At 37.4% G+C, this 19,990-nt stretch overlaps 1 protein-coding gene across 6 annotated transcripts in view; it reads right to left on the bottom strand.

Moving 5' to 3' along the window:
* Positions 1–1,249: 1,249 nt before the first annotated feature.
* The window catches only part of LOC127618112 (mitogen-activated protein kinase kinase kinase kinase 5-like), a 42,537-nt gene continuing 23,796 nt past the window's right edge, over positions 1,250–19,990 (bottom strand). For 3 of the 6 annotated variants that reach the window (XM_052090378.1, XM_052090377.1, XM_052090376.1), the window contains exons 14-34: positions 19,621–19,699; positions 17,220–17,278; positions 15,697–15,764; positions 15,446–15,484; positions 13,974–14,018; positions 13,856–13,898; positions 12,965–13,172; positions 12,269–12,354; positions 12,108–12,149; positions 11,867–11,951; positions 10,002–10,081; positions 9,838–9,898; positions 9,242–9,365; positions 8,575–8,633; positions 8,382–8,485; positions 6,283–6,460; positions 6,090–6,158; positions 5,882–5,974; positions 5,694–5,764; positions 2,909–2,964; positions 1,250–2,256 (exon numbers count right to left, since the gene is read on the bottom strand). In XM_052090378.1, coding sequence (XP_051946338.1) covers positions 2,169–2,256; positions 2,909–2,964; positions 5,694–5,764; positions 5,882–5,974; positions 6,090–6,158; positions 6,283–6,460; positions 8,382–8,485; positions 8,575–8,633; positions 9,242–9,365; positions 9,838–9,898; positions 10,002–10,081; positions 11,867–11,951; positions 12,108–12,149; positions 12,269–12,354; positions 12,965–13,172; positions 13,856–13,898; positions 13,974–14,018; positions 15,446–15,484; positions 15,697–15,764; positions 17,220–17,278; positions 19,621–19,699 — 1,737 coding nt within the window. In that variant the 3' untranslated portion in view covers positions 1,250–2,168. The remainder of the gene's footprint in view (positions 2,257–2,908; positions 2,965–5,693; positions 5,765–5,881; positions 5,975–6,089; positions 6,159–6,282; positions 6,461–8,381; positions 8,486–8,574; positions 8,634–9,241; positions 9,366–9,837; positions 9,899–10,001; positions 10,082–11,866; positions 11,952–12,107; positions 12,150–12,268; positions 12,355–12,964; positions 13,173–13,855; positions 13,899–13,973; positions 14,019–15,445; positions 15,485–15,696; positions 15,765–17,219; positions 17,279–19,620; positions 19,700–19,990) is intronic. The other 3 variants (XM_052090379.1, XM_052090381.1, XM_052090382.1) reach the window with 3 other exon arrangements.

The raw sequence follows: 19,990 nt of genomic DNA, 5'->3' as shown, positions 1-19,990 counted from the left end.
AATGACCTTAAATGAAAAGGATAAATTAGTATTCTGTCTCAAAAGAAATATGTTAATTTCAGGGACTTTCATTTAGATACACTCATTTACAGCATTTTAAAATATATAAAAAATGTGATCAAACTGCCTTAAAATCAAGCTGAAGACACCACACGCAGAGATATCATGGAACAGGGAAATGTTGCAGTGCATAGTGACAAGAAGGTGTTAGAAAAGTGCAATGGTAGTTTTTGATGCTATTTAGTGTATTGTGAGGAAATAAAACAAAAGGAGCCTTTAGCCCCGTTGTAACCCCAAGTACTAGCCGCTCCATATAATTACTTTTCAATTATTTAATGTAGTTCACTATTAATACCCAGTAATTACCTATGTAAATACCTAGTATCAAACGCTGAAATATAAAGTGACCAATGTTTTATGTTGTTAGATAAGCATATGAGAGAAGAAACAACAAACTATAAACCTTTTAGTGTAGTGTAGTGTTCAAAAGTGCTTAAGGCACACCTAAAGGAACATGTGCTCTTTTGTGTATCAAGATTTTAAAAATATATATTTTTATTAAGTAATGATGGTGCAACATAATTTGTTTGAAATAAAATGGAAAATGGGTAAAAGACCCCCAGGTAGTTACAGTGATATTGTGTTGATATAGGGGCAATAATTATAGGGCAATATTAATTTAACTTATTGGACAGTTATTAAAAAAACGTTTGATTCAATCATCTTGAACAAAAGTGAAAATGTCAAATAAGTATTTTGGCATAATATAAATGTGGAAAATAAATGTTCAGGGATTCTCATTAGCTACATAAAATTGGCAAGAATACAAATATTTATTATTTTAATATTAGATCAAATTACCTCAACATCAAACTTTAGACATTGCATGCAATGACTTAACGGATCAGGAAAATATTGCAGTGCATAGTAACAAACAGGTGTTACATGTTACCGGTGGGCCTTTAGCCCAGTTATAGCCTACTTTTGATTAAGTCAATGTACTTTCACTTTTTTTCTAATTACAATGAGACCTGCAAAATCATAACCACAACATTATTTGGTCCATTAATAACCTTTTTATAGTGAGCATGTCTGCACACGTTGGTTTAGGAAATTTTACTATATTCGTCTTGATTTTTAGACACCCTACAGATGTGCTAGAACAGAATTACTGATACCAGCAGGAGCGGTAAGAGTTTCACATCAAATATAGCAACTTTCACAAACACACACAAACATCCCGGTCTGTTAACACTTGCCTTTTTTTATTACAAAAGCTGCATACATTACAACTAAATCAACGGAAATACTCAAGATATCACAGTAACCTCACATCTCCCATGTTTTGTCATTTTTAAATACAAAAAGAAAATGTACAAAAGTGCTTACATGGTGCAAGTATGAATTAAAGTTACTTTTATAAAGATATAATTGAAAACTGTAACATTTTACTCAGATGGAGATGGAAATTAGAAAAGAAAATGACCTGCAGCTGAAATATATTCACCCAGTAACATGAGGGCAAAATACATCACTTGCATGACTCAGCTGAATAAATAACACTCACTCACTCTCCCAAAATCTTCCCAAATAGCAGGTGTGAATGCCTGCCGTTTTAGATCCACATGAACACAAAACTTTCACAATAGCTCAAGTTAGTTACATGTTTCATAAAACAGTTCCATTATATGGCACATTATGAGGAGCATTCTTGTTTTGTTTTGCTCAATGTTCTATATTTGCAGCTTTTAAGTTGGTTTTATTATTATTATGATTATTATTATTAATAAATATTTTGAATGGCTATATTTAATAAGGTTAAAAACGTTTGAGTATTAATGCTGAGCAGTTTTTGCTTGCAGTTCCGGCCGATTGCTTGATTTGCAGGATTCTGACTGGCTACTGTAGAACTGCATGCACTACGCTGCTAAAAGCCCATTCAAAACTTCATGTGGTTTGTTTATTAATGCCCATTGGCCAGCTGCAGTGTACAGAAGTGTGGCAGTGGGCAGAGTATGACACAAGGCTATAGTGAGATTTAGCATTAAACCCAGTTTGCTCATCAGCTCAGCTGTGGTTGTCCAGTACATCAGTGCCATTCCAAATGAATGCACCATGGGTACTGCGATGGCTCCAGGTACAGCATGTCTGAAAATATGGAGGCAGAGCTAATAACTGTTCTCATGTCCAGCCAGGATGTAGAGATTACTGAGAGTTGTGGTGTTATCTGTGGGCCTGCTCTCCAGAACAACGACTCTAAACATACAGACACCCACATATATTAATACACAAATACGCTTAACAGAGTCAACATGTAACATATACAGGAGATCAGTGTAAAGAGACAGAGAGAAAGAAGTGGAAGAAAGTGATAAAGATGCAAACGTAGAGGGGTTGCTTGAGGCTGGTGCCAGCGCGTGGTCGTGTCCTCAAGCAGCAGGTGACAGATGAAATTACAGCACAGACACCAGCCTGGCACTACCAGTGTAAATAAAATATGGAGATCAGGGAGTGAAAGAGAGACAGCGTGTCCTAAAGGGGGTCCTGGGATGGTACAGTGGCATTGTGTATGTGGTGTCAATGTATTATGTCAGAGATCAGTATCTCTGACAACGCATAAAGAGACTTAATGCTACTATTGGTGAAGAAATTGCACACTTCAGGTTTGTCATACGGAATTGCAAAAACAATGACTGTTTTCAGGCTTCCTTCACTATAGAAACAAATCCAGCTGGGGAAACCACGTTCTCCCTAGTGGCTTTTCTCCTCCTCATGTCAAGAGAGGGAGGGAAAAGGCTAAATGGGGATGTCGAGGGGATTTCCAGGTGGCAAGAGGTGAAACAGAAGAGAATAGATGTTGATGTAAGGCAACAGAGACATGGGAAACTGGATTTGATTCAGTTCTAACCTGTCTGATCCCAGGAGTCTGAAAACTCTGCTTGGGTCCAAAATCTCCTGTGTTACCTAAAGGCAGAAGAGTGGAAATATTCTTTCAAAACAAGTGTACATATGCAGAAATTATGTCCCAGCAGAGTTCTTATTACAGTATTGAGTGTCATAAAAGACAGTGTGTAGTAATGATTTTTTTTTCCACATTTCAAAACTTGATCCTCGAAAATAGAATTAGATACTGTATTTTCCAGAATATAAGTCAAGTTGTTTTCATCATCTAAGAATAGCATAGAAGCGTTTATGTATAAAGTATCTCATGCCATCCCAGATGTGTATAAATGTTTTTTCTTCTGGTGAACCCAAACAAAGATATTAGAAGAATATCTCAGCTCTGTAGTCCATACAACACAAGTCAACAGTGTCCAAACCTTTGACGCTCCAAAAAACACATAAAAGCAGCATAAAGTAGTTCATTAGTGGTTTAATAAATTCCTTCTGCAGTAATCTAATTGGTTTTGGATGAGAACAGACCAAAATGTGACTCCTTTTTCACTGTACATCCTGCAATTGCAGTCTACAGGAACTATCATGATTTCAAGCTTGATTACACTTCCTAGTAGAGTTGGCAGATTGCCAGTTTGAAATCACGATCACCAAGGAGACTGCGGATGTCATGATTTACAGTAAAAATTACTTCAATATTGATCTGTTTCTTAATCACACCAATCATATCACTTCTGTTGATATGGATTTAACCCATGGGACTTATGCATTACTTTTATTCTACCTTTATGTGCTTTTTGGAGCTTCAGAGTTCTGGCCACCATTCACTTGCATTGTGAGGACCTACAGAGCTAAAATATTCTTCTAAATATATAAATTTTTGTTCTGCAGAAGAAAAAGTCATACACATCTGGGATGGCATGAGGGTGAGTAAATGATGAGAGATTTTCACTTCACAACTATCACTTTAATTGCTTTCTTCCCAAAGATTAGTTTAGTAATGATTAATAATGATTTAAGGAAATTCATACGGATACAGTGGGGATCAAGTTTAAAAATCCTTTGTTACTTTACCCATATTTACTCTGTATTATAACATTTGCAATATTTACAATCCAAATTAAACATGATAATACAAGAGAAATGTAATGATGTGAGACTTTTTAAATTATACCAGTAAATGTTCAGCTTTGGCAGCCATAAAAAAATAAAATAAATAAAACTACAATAAAAGCTAACTAAACTCAACAAAATCTAAACTAAAACTAACAGAATAACTGAGAAAACTAATGAAAACCAAAACCAATTTGGTAAGACAAATTGAATATAAAATAGAAATTAAAAATAAATACAAAATCCAAAACTATAATAACACTGTGGACCAGACTAGTATGCCGATAGTCAAAAGTATGGTTCTGCAACAACACACCCACCCTAACAAACTTTTAACGATGGCTGGAGACATCACACACACTCTGCAAGGAGACTACAACAGGTGACAATGCAGGTGCAACACCTGCCATGCTTCATACCTCAACCTGCACACAGACACACACACTCATTTGAGGGCTGTAGGTGCTGAGCGCTTAGTAATAGCTGAGCTGAATAATTTAATCCAATACTCTCTGGCCAGCAGGAGCATTCTAATTGTACATTAATATTACATCATCCATCACACCCTGTCATCTAAACACACGCTCTCTGTCCGTCACACGACACGCACTATTATATCTCATAAAGACACAACCCTAGGAGACCTCTGGCCTTTTAGTGTCACACAAGACTGAACAGCCAAGAAACATGAAACACACACACACACGTTGGTACAGCTATCATTAGACATGTCTCCATAGACATAATGATTTTTATACTGTACAAACTATATATTATATCCCCTAACCCTAACAAAAAACTTTCTGCACTTTTACATTTTCAATAAAACATAGTTTAGAATGTTTTTTTTTTTTTAAGCGATGGGGACACTAGAACTGTCTTAAACCAAATTTATAGCATAATACCCTTGTAATTACCAGTTTGTAACCTAAAAATTTCTAAATTCATTGAATAATGAGTCTTTTAATATCATCTCTATTCTTAACAGTCAGTTAAAAAGTAAAAAAATAAAAAATTGAATCATAAATAGCACGGATGTGCTATAAGAAACTTCTCTCTTGTTAAGGGAGGTTGCACACAGAGTGATTTTTGGCTGTCCTGCAAGCTCCCGACCTATTTTTTTACAGTCGGGAGAGATTTCTATGCAAAAATGTCCCATGTGGTCACGGCTTGCATCGTGTGAGAGGAATTACGAGCAGATCCGAGCGGCTTACAAGCAGCGTACAACCTCCCGATAATTTTTCAAAATGTCTAAAACATTCAGCCACTGTCGGACTGAATTTGTGAGGTGTGTGTGGTTGAACGAGATATTTTGGCAATCTACCTGAAGTTGACCAATCAGGAGAAGGTATAAACAAGATGAACGATTATCAATGCTTGAATCAAACTCTGATTTTACATGCATCATTTTAAATCCCAGTGTAAGCATAGAGACATATCAAAGAGAAATGAAATCACTCACATTAACATTAATTTCTTTATTAATGTTAAACTGAACTACAATTTCTCAAAGGAGATGTATCATTTGTGCTCCAATGTATTCAATCCTATTGGAAGTTTGAAGTTAAACTTTACATTTCATTTAACTAATATAACATTATTTATTATTATTACCTCATTTGTGTTTTGTTTTGAGACTATGTTTTGCTGAAAGTAGCAGAGTTTGTGTTATTGTGTGTGTTTACCTCATTTGATTTGAAACTCTTCCCCTGCATCCCATGTTTCCAGAAGGCTAGAACACTGTCCTGTAGACACACTGATACAACACAGACATGTAAGACTATACAGACCCTAACACACAATATAAAGAAGGATAAAAACGATGACAGAGAGCAGCAGCACAGCTGGATGAGAGCAGAAGTGAATCTCTTACCTACTGAGTCGACACAGAAGTCAAAGCTCAGCTCAGATGCCAATTTCTTATTAGACTTCAGCTTTCCCAGCAAGTTCACTATTTTCACAGTCTCTGAAAACACACATTAACACACTTAAGATCAGAGACAGGACTAAACCACCAATCTTCAAAAGCTTTTGCAAATGTTTATCATGCATGTTTGTCTCAGAAAGATGATGTCACTCACTGTCTAGGCACACAAGTACGGTGTCTCTCTCCAACTGCGTCACATGGATCGCATCAACCTGGTTCCCACCTACACACAGCCACCCAAAGACACGCACAATTACACAATTTCTTCAACAGGTAATATTGAAAGTCCTGAAAAGCCTCATATGAGACAGCACAGATGAAAGTGAAGAGTATGTACAAGTCCGCACATGAGCCAATCTCAGTGAACCAGGATGAGCAGGAATTGAGGTTGATGGTCTGGAAGCGAATGACCTGTCCCGGCTCTGTGCCCTGATTGACTTCCACACAGACCAGAGGAAACTCTTGCTCGGGGACCACCAGCATCTCAAACACATGCAGTGGACTAGGCAATGGGAAATCGAAGTGCTATGAGAGAAAGAGAGACATTTAAAAGCAATGTACTGTACTTTGCTATACGTACAAGCTTAGTGAGCAGAGTCTTATCGAAACCTCCCTTAGGAGATTGAATCACCTTCTTTAATAAACAAGGTTTATTAATTATAAAAAGGCTAAACGTTTTCTTGTATGGGTAGGAGTAAGTTAGGGAGCTAGGCGTAGTCTATAGTAATTACAATAAGCTTTATGTAAAGGCTGATGGAAACAGGGAAAAAGCTTGTTAGAGAAGGTGCGTCCTCTGCAAAAAAACAGTAAAAGTAACATATGGATTAAGGAAATAATTCACCAAAAACGTAAATTGTCTCATAATTTACTCACCCTCATGCCATCCTAGATGTGTATGACTTTCTATTTTCTGAAGAACACAAATTAAGATTTTCAGAAGAATATTTTAAGCTTTGAATACAATGCAAGTGAATGAATTCCAAAATTTTCAAGCTCCAAAATGCACTTAAAGGCAGCATAAAAGTAATCTATACGACTCCAGTTGTTCAATCTATATCTTTAGGAGCGATATGATAGGTGTGGGTGAGAATTAGATCAATATTTAAATTCAGGGAGAGATAAGAAAAGAACAATGTGAAAGTGGAGATTGATAGTACAAAAGGACTTAAATTTTGATCTGTTTCTCACCCACACTTATCATATCACTTCAGAAGATAGAGATTTAACCACTGGAGTCTAATGAATTACTTTTATGCTGCCTTATGTTTTTGAAGCTTCAAAATTATGGTACCCATTTACTTGCACTGTGAGGACCTACAGAGTGGAGATATTCTTCTATCTTTGTGTTCAACAGAAGAACGAAATTCATACATATCTGGGATGGCATAAGGGTGAGTAAATGATGAGAGAATGTTCATTTTTGGGTAAACAATTCCTTTGGGTGTAACCGTGCAGTGATTATAAGTTCTAAAGGTGTCAAAAAGGTCTTCTGTCACAGAAGTCTACATCAACAATGTTTAATTAGACAAAGATATGTGTGACGCAGTGGTTTCCTTCAGAATCAAAGCACATGCTTGTTATTTTCTATTTAAAATAGAAAAGCCAATTTTTTTCAGGTAGCAGGAAGTGGTGTAATGTACTGTGATAAACCCTTTGGTCTTTGGTTTCATGAAAAAAAATCGGAATAAAATAAATGCATTAACCGGTTGCCAGTGTTTTTGGATTTCATTCATTGATCCATTTCTATTCCCTGGTAAAAAACAATAGAAGACTATGATATGTCCCGTTTAAATAGTTAAGCAAATGTACAGTTGAAGTCAGACATTTACATACACTTAGGTTGAAGTCATTAAAAACTATCAGACAGGAATTTAAAGCTTGGTTGCAAATGGGTCTTCCAAATGGACAATGACCCCAAGCATACCTCCAAAATTGTGGCAAAATGGCTTAAAGACAACAAATTCAAGATATTGCAGTGACTATCACAAAGCCCTGACCACAATCCAATAGAAAATTTGTGGGCAGAACTGAAAAAGCATCTGCGAGCAAGGAGGTCAACAAACCTGACACAGTTACACCAGTTCTGTCTGGTGGAATGGACCAAAATTCCAGCAACTTATTGTGAGAAGCTTGTGGAAGGCTGCCCAAAAAGTTTGACCCATATTAAACAATTTAAAAGCAATGCTACCAAATACTAACAAAGTGTTTGTAAACTTCTAACCCACTGGGAATGTGATGAAAGAAATAAAAGCTGAAATAAATAGTTCTCTCTACTATTAGTCTGACATTTCACATACTTAAAATAAAGTAGTGATCCTAACTGACCTAAGACAGGGAATGTTTTCTACAATTAATTGTCAGGAATTGTGAGAAACTGAGTTTAAATGTATTCGAATAAGGTGTATGTAAACGTCAGACTTCAACTGTATATATATTTGTGTCTAACCTTAAGAAGCATGAATCTCTGCATGGGTTCATACCACTGGAGCAAAACAATCCCAGACTGCAAAGCACCACAGAGATACTTGTGACCAGTATAGGGATTACGCACTGAAAGAGAGAGACAGCAGAGGGTCAAACTAAATTTGAGTGCTTGCATGTATTTGTGTGTGTATTGGAGTGAATGTTGAAAGCTTTACCAATGCAACACTTGTGGCAGCCCTTGGTGTCTGGGATCTTGGTGGTGAGAGCAAATCTCCTGTAAAAGAGAAATGCACAAGCAAAGGTCTTGAAATTTTAAGCATGTTTTCAACACTGTTTTTCACAAAATTAACACAAGGAAGAATGATACTAAATTATTTTTATTTATGCTCCATAAACATATTTTATGTATAGGCCTACATAATAAATGGCATTGATCCATGCTGGAACCGAATTGATCGGTACTACCAGTACTGCTAAAACAGTGCTATTGTTACAGCTTTTTATTTAAGTATTGACTTGGGATTGTCAATACCAGTAAGTACTGGTACTTTTGACAGCACTATTTTTGAGTGATGATGCAAATGGAATATTAAATCAGAGTTTTCAATACATTTACTGCATCGGATAGTTTGAAGAGATACACAGAAATTAAATTTATACCAACTCTTACAGTGTTTTTGCATTCTAAAGTTTAAACCAGCAGCTGCTTTTTTCATTTGTCTTAACACTCTCATACTCGCTTGTGAGACAAGATCACAAATCTAGTCAAATGACACGCTCTTAAGGAAACCTGATGGCCTGATAAAAACAAAAAATGGCATTAAAATCAATTATCATACAAAGTGTGTTCTGCAAAGAGACTGTGTTAATATGTGTGTGTACCTGGGCAGAATCTTGTCAGGGAATCTATGGGTGTGGAACTGGAGTGGAGTGGCGTGTCCTGGTTTCCTGAGCTGTTCAAACAACCCGATAAGATTATGGGTATACAACTGAAACGTCTTCCCTTTAAATGAGAGATAACACACATCACACTTCTACAATGGCATTAGACAGGTACTACACACAGAAGTTTATGCATATGACACAACTTGTATAATTTGTGCTTATGAAAATGGAAAATAATGCCCCACAGCAATAAACAGTCATTATATTCTGCACAAAGAAAAGCTGAGCAGTGCAGTAATGCAAATACAGCCAAAATAAGAGTAAAATCATTGAAAGACAGAGCCAAAGAGATGATGTGATATTAGCTTTGTGCCTTAAGGGACAAAGTTTGAGATTTTACCTTCTGATTATGGTGATTTGGGCATTAGAAGAGTCAGCAAGCAGTAAATCAGCAGTGAACAGAGTAAGAGATAGTAAGAGAGACAGACAGACAAGGGATCGTGTAGGTACTGCAGAGATTTCCAGTAACAAAGACAGAAGAGTACATATTCAGATTTATAAAAACAATTACAGTGTGAATTGCTCTCACTCACCAGATAATGACATCAGATTATTATTGATTATGTAGAGCCATGTGCATCGTCGTGGAAACAACTGAAACACAACACAGCAGATTATGAGTTCATAAACCTAGGTTGGGAATTTGGTCCTGTCAGTGTTAGAGGATAAAGGTCAAAGGTCTCAGTTTAGGATGTACCTGCTCCATGGTGGCTTCATGAAGCTCATTTAGGTTCAGAGTATAGATGCCGTCTTCAGTGCCAAATATCAGATACTGGTCTAAAAAATAAACCAAACACAAAAAGCTGTCTTTGAATCTTGAACCTTGATTTTTATTGATCAAATTAGCATAAACTGACAGTCGGAGCTATGGGGCACTGTTCCAGACACATTGAGAAGTGGTACTTATACCAGCCAAGTTCGAGTTTGGCTTGTGATGTGTCCAAATCCCATTCCCCCTCTTTTTACAAATATTTTCCTATCAAATGTTTTTAACTTCTATTTTTTTTTTTACTATAATTTTAACCTGGCAAAAGCCCAAAAATAAACGAAAAATTGTAAGAGCTATGTCAATAGAGATTATGTAAAATGTATTTTATGTTTAAGTCTCGATACAGTTATTTTTATTCATTTTAGCATTAACCTCTTCAACTCTGGGGCATTTTTGGGCTGCCGCCTGCAATTTTTCACACTCAACTATATAAAAGCTTATCATTCACACATACTGTGGACATTTTTCAGAGACCACCCCCTCCCCCCCACTCCATAAATAATACTGTGCGTTTACAATCTTATGTTCAATAGAAATAATAATAACAAATACAAATATAAAAGTCTTATTTTATTCCACAAGATGGCAACAAGTACTAGAAAAAAAAGATTTGTTCCTCTATCTCCATCCAAATATAAAAGTCTTATTTTATTCCACAAGATGGCAACAAGTACTAGAAAAAAAAAGATTTGTTCCTCTATCTCCATCCATCACATGCAGATCTGAAATGTAGGTTGCACATTTTAGCCCTCACAGATGTGCCGTCCATAGACATTCAGTCTAATTTTCAATTCATGCACCACCCCAATGTATTATAGAATATCTCGTCCTCTGAGTGGACTAGAAGCTCAATCTAAGTGTCATAAAGATGAGATCCTCCCCTTTAATTAAGTAGTAATTAGTAATTAATCAGATCAGTAGAACGTAAACTAAAATAACATATCTAAGATATGTCCATGACATTTCAAACTATTTGAAATGTACATTTATTATCTGTTAAGGATTATTTATAAGGTTTATAAATTCCATTACTTTTCAAAGTTATCTGTGATTATTTGAAAAGGATTTAAAAAATTTCATTTTATAGAGATATACTCCCAAAGAAAAGCTTAAAGGGGTCATGACAAGCCCTTCTTTTTTTGTTCCTTTAGGTTCACTCATAATATTATTACAAATTTTTGCACAAAAAAAAAAAAAAGTCATATATTTGTAAAACATTATCATTTTCTATCCTCATTCTGACCCTCTGTCAGAAACGCTCAGTTTTGGAGCTGCCTCTCCTTTAAGACTTGGCAGTAAACGACCACTGATTTGACTGGCTCTTGCTATCTCACTGCTCACCACTGCTGGGCGAGCTACGAAAGTGATAAGGAAAGAAGTCAATGTTATGATGTTGTGGAAGTGGTCAGATGCAAATGTCTACCACAGTGTGACATCACAACGTGGAGGAAGTAGAGAATGAGTCATTTTGGCTACTTGCTTTCAACAAAAGCTTTTTTTGCAGTGAAGAGGAAGTAATGAGTTCTGAAACTTACAGTATGTGTTTAATAGTACAATGACCTCTAATTATGTATATTAAAAGATCAAGGAAAATTTGATTCATCATGTCATGACCCCTTTAAAATATTTTAGAGCAGCAAAAAATGTATAATTCACAACAGAAATTTCCATGAATTTAAGATTTCATTGATTTCCAAGTCTTCTCAATTTTAAACTCCCCTGATATTTCCAGGTTTTCTGTGACTGAGGGAACCCTGCATCACAATGACACAGATCCCCCACAGAGACTTTACCTTTAGATTCTGGGTGAATCCATGAAGTGGCACAGTTCATTTTAAGAGGACAACCATCAAAAACTTTTGAGAAACAAGCTCCCATCTACACACCGAAACAAACAGACAGACAAATAGAATATGTGAGCTTTAATTCAAATAATGGACTCAGCAAACAGATGTTCAATGAGCCATGGAGAAAAATGGGGAGATATTCACGTATTCAGCATATTCAGTGTGATATATGTGTGATGTCACTCACAAGAACTTTGGGCGTGGGTGGGAGGCCATTAATAGCAGGTTTCTATAAAAAGAGCATGGGACTTTTCAGCACAGAAAACTAATTTAAGTAGAGGAACAACATTCCCTACCTACAATCACATTCAACCACTCAAGATGACGCACAAAAACAGACACACTTACAGGGAAGTCTTTTCTCTCTTTCCTTTGGGGACGACTGGGAGGCGACTTTGAAACATCTCCATTTACACTTCCATCTGAATCCTCCTCTAAAGAAGGATAGAGACAAAGATTATTTTTGTTACATTATTTGAAATGTTCAAATATTCATTACATGGCTTTTTAGAATATTTGATTGTAAATTATCAATGGCAGCATTCTAAAGTTAAATATTTTGTATAAAGGCCGCTCCAAACTAAATGTTAGTTTCATGTCTCTCACATCTCTTCACAGTGTCTTCCTCACATAATAAATCAGAACATTAGAACTCAAATTAATATTTCATATTCCCATTTATTTATTTATCTAATAAGTAAAAATATGTAATCAGGTATTTAAAAAGCAAGATACTGTCAGCTTTACATTGGATTCGGACCACCCTGTCAGATTTATTTGCAATAGTGACTGGCTGATTGTACACTATCTATCAACTGAAAAATACACCTCAATATAGAGATAGAGGAAAGTGTTTTTGGTTGTTTGAGAATAGTTGCAGTATATAAACTATTAACTAACTAATGAACTAGTTTGAACTAGTGAAACACTAATGAACTGGTGTGTGTGTGTGTGTGTGGCAGGGCGGAGGGTGGGGCCGGGTCGTGATACTACACACCCGGTCCCGTCCTCCGCCCTGCCACAGTGTGTGTGTGTGTCTGTTACCGTGGTCAGCAGTGTGTGAGAGCAGGCCTGGGCTGCTGATGCTCACAGACAAGTAGTCAGACTGGTTGTGGTCTGTGTTGCTTCCTCTCTCAGGTGTGCTCTGTCCACGAGCCACCGGTACCGGCCCGTTATCAGAACCTGGGAACTTCTGCACCGTTTGACAGCCGCCAAACTCATCGGAAATACTGCTGGCTTGAACCTGAGTGGGCTGACGAGAAAGTCTATTTCAATTAAAGGAATAATTCACCCCAAAATTCACATTCACTCACCCTCATGCCATCACAGATGTGTATGACTTTCTTTCTTCTGCAAAACACAAACGAAGATTTTTAAAAGAATATTTTAGCTCTGTTGTTCCATAAAATGCAAGTGAATGGTGACTAGAACTTTGAAGTCCCAAAAGACAGTATAAAAGTAATCCATAAGACACCAGTGATTAAATCCAGATCTTCTAAAACAATATGATAGGTGTTGGTGAGAAACAGATCAATATTTAGGTCCCTTTTTAACTGTACATCTACACTTTCACTTTCTGGTGTAGAAGTGACTTTCACTTTCACATTGAGACACCTACTGGTTAGGGCTGGCCAAAGGTAGAGATTCATAGTAAAAAAGGACTTAAATATTGATCTGTATTGATATGGATTACTTTTATGCCTTCTTTATATAATTTTAGGAACTTCTGGTCACCATTCTTTTACATTGTCTGAACCAGCAGAGCTGAAATATTCTTCTACAAATCTTTATTTGTGTTCTGCAGAAGAAAGAAAGTCATTCACATCAGGGATGGCATGAAGAATTTGTTTGTTGAGAACATACATTTTTATCACTTTAAATGGCAAAATAAATCTACATGTCGACAGGTGTGCATGTACATAAACTCACAGTTACCTTGGGAGGCAGAGGTGGTGGCACTCCCCGTTTAAGAGTCGAGCTGAGAGAGAAAGGGAGAAATTAGCTGGTTTGTTTCAATGGGAGATTATTACTACTGAGTGACAGTGCCACTTACAGATCAACATCCTCAAAGGCATCTTCTAATGGAGACATGTGCCCCCTTCAGCAACAGACAGAAAGATATAGACATGAGTTTTTGATTTACTGTGATCACAGTCCTCCTCCACCACCGATTTGGTGTTCAGAAAAACACTGAACCCTGGTTTACTCCAGGGGGTAAATTAATCTACTGGTTTTGTGTGCTGTGTTTAAATATGTTCCAGTCTGAGCGGGAGGACTTCCCCAGCATCTTGGTTCCTCCCAAGTTTCAGACATCTTAGGGAGATTTCCTTACTACTGTAAACTTTGACTTACTCACTGGGGGGTTTCTAAGACACTATTCTTTGTAAAGCTGCCCTGAAACAATATTTACATGTAAAACATGCTATACATTAAAAATGAATTGAACTGACCTCTAACACCATGTCCCAACAAGGTACGATGCATAAAGCAACAAGCTAATTTCTTCCATGTTAATCCCTTTGTTTTAACCAGCCATGAAGACTGGGTAGTCCCGTTTACAGTGAAATCTCATTGAGCCAAAATCCAATCCCTCTACATTACAGCGTATTAAAAATAAAATCTGTTCTGAATGGCTGCGATTGTGAAGCATAGTTCTAGCTTTCAACGTGGAGAAAAAATTACTTGTCCATGGACATGATGTTTAATGCCGTGCTTGGTTAGGACATGGATCAGTTAAATAAAAGCTTTATAAAGCAATGGCTTTAATCAAACACACTAAGGCTATGTTCAGACTGCAGGCAAATCAGATTTTTTCTTAAATCAGATCTTTTCAGGCAAACTGTCCCCACTAATAATCGCAAGTGATCAAATCAGATTTGCACGTTCAGACATAATGAACCAATCTGCATGGGTTGCTTTAGTTAAGACGTAGGCGTACCCAAGTGACAATACTTTCAAAACCGATGCCGGAAAAATGGAGGTGCATAATCTTGCTCATCAAATAAGCGCCCTGTCCAGTCCTGGTGCAGAACTCCTCTGTCGCAGAAGAAAAACACAGCGATGGAGGAGACTGGTAAATATTGTGATGTTCCATGCTGCAGTCATGACTGGCTTCGCCATGCAGCAAGGGGTGCTGTGTTTTATGCAAAGTACTGAATGGTGGGAGCATGTAGTCCTTGGGACATTTGACAATGACAGGTGGCATGCCAATTTTAGAATGCGCAAGGGTACATTGCCGTTATGAATACTTCCGGCATTTCCTTCACCGATTTTTTTACATCATCGTTGTGTGTCACATTATGAGTGACGTAAAAGACCTTTTAAAATCCGATTTGAGCAGCCAGAGCATCCGGACTGAGACGCATCTGAAAAAAAATCAGATTTCATTCATATTTGAAACCACTTCCCGATCTGATTTACTGTGGTTTTTTGCTGTCCAAACTATCAAAAACCCATCTGGATACAATCTATATATGCAAAAAATCTGATTTTTAGTGGCAGTCTGAACAAGTCCTAATTCTTTACCGTATAAACAACTCTTCCTCAACGCTCTTGAGAAGACTCCTTCAAACAGAGGAGAGCACAAAGAGAAACAGGAAAGGAAAAAAGGAGTAAAGAAAGAAAACAAAACAACAGTCAAAGTAGAGGGAATGACAGGACCAGACAGGAGGAACAGGAAGTGTGTAAAGACACAAGGGCACATCAGAGAGATCATGCAGAAAGTACAGGGAAGCGATTCCTAAAGTGTTAGTCATAATGATGACTTTTAAAGCTACCTGGAGGTAATGGGGCCATCAGCAGATGGGCTCCAGGGGGATGAGAAATTGTTGTCTTTAGTCACGTCCTGCACATAAAGACAGCAAGTATACACTGATCAGCCACAACATTAAAACCACATGCCTACTATTGTGTAGATCCCCCTCGTGCCACCAAAACAACGGCAAACTGGATCTCAGATGCTATTCTTCTGACCACAGTTATACAGAGTGGTTATCTGAGTTACCATAGACTTTGTCAGTTCGAACCAGTCTGGCCATTCTCCGTTGACCTCTCTCATCAACAAGATGTTTCTGTCCGCAGAACTGCCCCTCACTGGATGTATTTGGCACCATTCGTTGTAAATTCTAGTTGTGTGTGAAAATACCAGGAGATCAGCAGTTACAGAAATACTCAAACCAGCCCATCTAGCACCAACAATCATTCATGCGATTGTAAAGTCAGCAAATAGTATGGCAGCAGTGCATAAAATCATGCAGATACAGGTCAGGAACTTCAGGTAATGTTCACATCAACCATCAGAATGCAGTAAAAATATGATCTCAGTGAATTGGAACGTGCCAGATGGGCTGGTTTGAGTATTTCAGTAACTGCTGATCTCCTGGGATTTTCATGCACAACAGTCTCTAGAATTTACTCCGAATGATGCCAAAAAAAAAAACATCCAGTGAGCAACAGTTCTGTGGACAGAAATGCCTAGTTGATGAGAGAGGTCAGCAGAGAATGGCCAGACTGGTTCAAACTGACAAAGTCTACAATAACTCAGATAAACACTCTGTACAATTGTGGTCAGAAGAATGCTATTCTGAGAAGCGGGTTGGCACTGTTTTGGCGGAATGAGGGGGACCTACACAATATTAGGCAGATGGTTTTAATGTTGTGGCTGATATGTTATATGGTGCTTTTCAAACACCTTTAAAGCACCATATAATGCTCTCAGAACCACAATCTTTGGTGCTGTCCACATTATAAAGATGTGTTGTAGTGGCTAAAGCTCAGGGCTGGTAAATGGAAGGTTGCTGGTTTGATCCCCGCTAAAAGCGAACCATGAAATTTTGCAATTGTGGCCCTGAGAAAGGCACTTAACCCTACACTGTACTACAAATGACTATTTGCTGTTACATGAAACATTCATTTTCATAACTGGTTGAAACATTTTAAAGTGGTTGAACCACAGCTTGTTTTACATAGGCTTTAGTTTGTGAAAACATGTGTCAGGTTTCAATACACAACTGATCTGTTCATAAAATTTAATTTACACATGCAGATTTCTGTTATGCATGGAAAATGTATGCTTGGCTTATCAAACATGGACTGGTTCAGGTACCTACTGACACAAAGATGTTTACTGAATACTCTGGATTAAATAAAACTAGCTTTATAGACTGCATATATCACGCTGTCTATTATCAAAGAAAATATTTTCGACTCATCCTGTTTGTTTGTAATGCAGTGCTATTTATATTTAGGCAGATTCTGTTAATGGGTGTTTAAATTCAGACAGCTGTGACGTTTCCCTCACCATCTCAGTACTTGCTTCCGTCTCTTTTCTCATTGGGGGCTCAAACTGAATCTTATCAACTGGAACATAGAGATGAGAGAAAAATGTATCTTATTGCAGCAATAAACAAATTAACCTTGCATGCCACTGCTAAGACAAATCATTTCAATAATGTTTTTGATTCACCCAGCATTCATCTTTGGCATTCTGCTCATGTGATGGGCTTTTGAAATTAATGAATAGTTTGCACAAGAGCAGCTACATAATGTATAGTTTGAATTCCTAACATGTAGTACCATTCTTCCACCACAGGGGGGCTCAGGCACATTTCTATCTAAGCTAAAAAGTACAGGAAACGCACTCTCTCTAAGAACATGTTAATGCCAAATTAGGCATCATAATTGCGGTTTGGGGTGTGTAGCAGAGTAAAAGTGTTCTCACTGACAAATGCAAAAATGCAGATAACAGTGCTGTGAAAAAGTATTTTCCCCCTTCCTAATTTGTGTGTATTTTTCATACATAAAACAATGGCAACCTGAATAAACACAAAATAAAGTTTTTAAATATTTATATATATTTTACTGAAGCAAAAAAGTTATTCAACACTAATATCACCCATGTGAAAAACGAATTGCCCCCTTAAACTTAATAGCTGGTTGTTCAACAATTGCAACCAAATGCTTCCGATAACTGGAGATCGGTCTTTCACAATGCTGTGGTGGAATTTTGGCCCACTCTTCTTTGCAGAACTGCTTTAGTTCAGCCACTTTCAAACATGAACTGCCCGTTTAAGGTTCTAGTCAGGACTAGGCCACTCAAAGACTTTAATTTTGCTTCTTTTGAGCCATTCAGAGGTGGATTTACTCCTATGCTTTGGATAATTGTCTTGCAGCGTAACCAAGTTGCACTTGAGCATCATTCATGGACTGATGACCGGAAGTTCTCCTTTACATTTTCTGGTGGAGAATTCATGTTTCCCTTAATTATTGCAAGTCACCCTGGCCCTGAAGCAGCAAAGCATCCCCACACCATCACACTACCACCACCATGCTTGACCGTAGGTATGGTGTTCTTTTTGTGAAATTCTGTATTTGATTTACACCAGATGTAACGGGACCCAAAAGGTTTGAGGATCATTAAGTGTTTTGACAAAATTCAGACAAACTTTAAATGTGTTCTGGGTTAGCAGTGGTTTCACCTCGACCACTCTTATATGGATGGCATTTTTGGCCAGTGTCTTTCTGATAGTGGAGTCGTGAACAATTACTTTTATTGATGCGAGAGAGGCTTGCAGTTCCTTGGATGCTGTCCTTGGCTTTTTTGTGACATCCTGGATGAGTCTTCGCTGTGCTCTTGGAGGAATTTTGGAACGTCAGCCACTTCTGGGAAGGTTCACTACTGTGCCAAGTTTTCTCCATTAGTAGATAATGGCTTTCAATGTAGTTCTTTGGAGTACCAGACTGATGTATTTCAATCACCTTTTTCCTCATCATTTCTGGAATTTCTTTTGATGTTGACATAATGTGCTACTGGGTGAGACATTTTGGCCAAATTCATGCTGCTGAAAAAGTTTTATTTAGGTGCTGATTTGATGGAACAGTGCGACGTGTACCTAGTACATCTGAACCCCCCATTATGAATGCGGTTTCATAGATTTGGGGATTTAGTAACTAAGGTTCTTTTTCACAAAGGACCAGTTAGTAGTGGATAACTTAATTGCTTAATAACATGATCGTTTAAAAAAATTATTTTATGTTTACTCAGATTACCTTTTTTTTTTTTAACAATTTAGTTTGAGATATACACAAATACAGAAGAAATCAGGATGGGGTAAATACTTTTTCACATCACTGTATTTGCCCCCAGTCACTTTGCATATCCACACCCAGTCACTACCACGAAACAAGCATTTGTGTGCACACACACACACACAAAAATAATAACTTAAATTATTATTTGATAACTTAAATTATTCTAAAATGTAAAAACAGTAATAAAAGCGTTTTTTGGGAGACTCTCTGGGAGGGGGTGAGATAAGTTTAGTTTAATTATTTATGTATATATTTTTTGTGTATTTGTATTATTATATGTGACAACAGGGGTGTTTGTTGGGGGTCAGGGTGGGGTTAGTTACTGGGGAGGGATATTAGTGGGGGGTAAATGTTAAATCAATGTGTATGTGTTGTGTTTTTCTCTGTTGTGTATTTTTGAATCAATAAAAATGTAATTTAAAAAAAGTAGGCGTGGGCAATCTTTTTACTGACTGTGTAAGCACACATTAAAAATTTACAGAAACCCATGAAATATCACACATTCTCATCTGACAAACACCAAAACAACAGATCTGTAACCAGAGACACCAAGCGGTCAGGACAACACTCATCATCTTATGTAGGTGTGTGATTGACAGGTGATCACATACAGTTGATCTGTGACTGGGTTCTTTCAGCACGAGAGCTCTTGCTGCGAGACGAGCGGATGGTGTGACGCTCTGCAAGCGGCTTTAAGAGAGAAAGAATACTGTGAAACTACATATTATAGAAACACACACTGAAATGGAGACATAACTCTTTTGTTGTTCTATTTGCTAATTATAGACTAAGATTTACAGTACATATAAACTCACCTAAAGGATTATTAGGAACACCATACTAATACTGTGTTTGACCCCCTTTCGCCTTCAGAACTGCCTTAATTCTACGTGGCATCGTGGGGTCTTCTGCTGTTGTAGCCCATCCGCCTCAAGGTTGTGCGTGTTGTGGCTTCACAAATGCTTTGCTGCATACCTCGGT

The sequence above is a fragment of the Xyrauchen texanus genome, chromosome 24 (assembly GCF_025860055.1).
Source record: "Xyrauchen texanus isolate HMW12.3.18 chromosome 24, RBS_HiC_50CHRs, whole genome shotgun sequence".
Taxonomy (NCBI): Eukaryota; Metazoa; Chordata; class Actinopteri; order Cypriniformes; family Catostomidae; genus Xyrauchen; species Xyrauchen texanus.
Note: the sequence above shows the minus strand (reverse complement) of the source record. Positions and strands in the feature narration are given on the sequence as shown.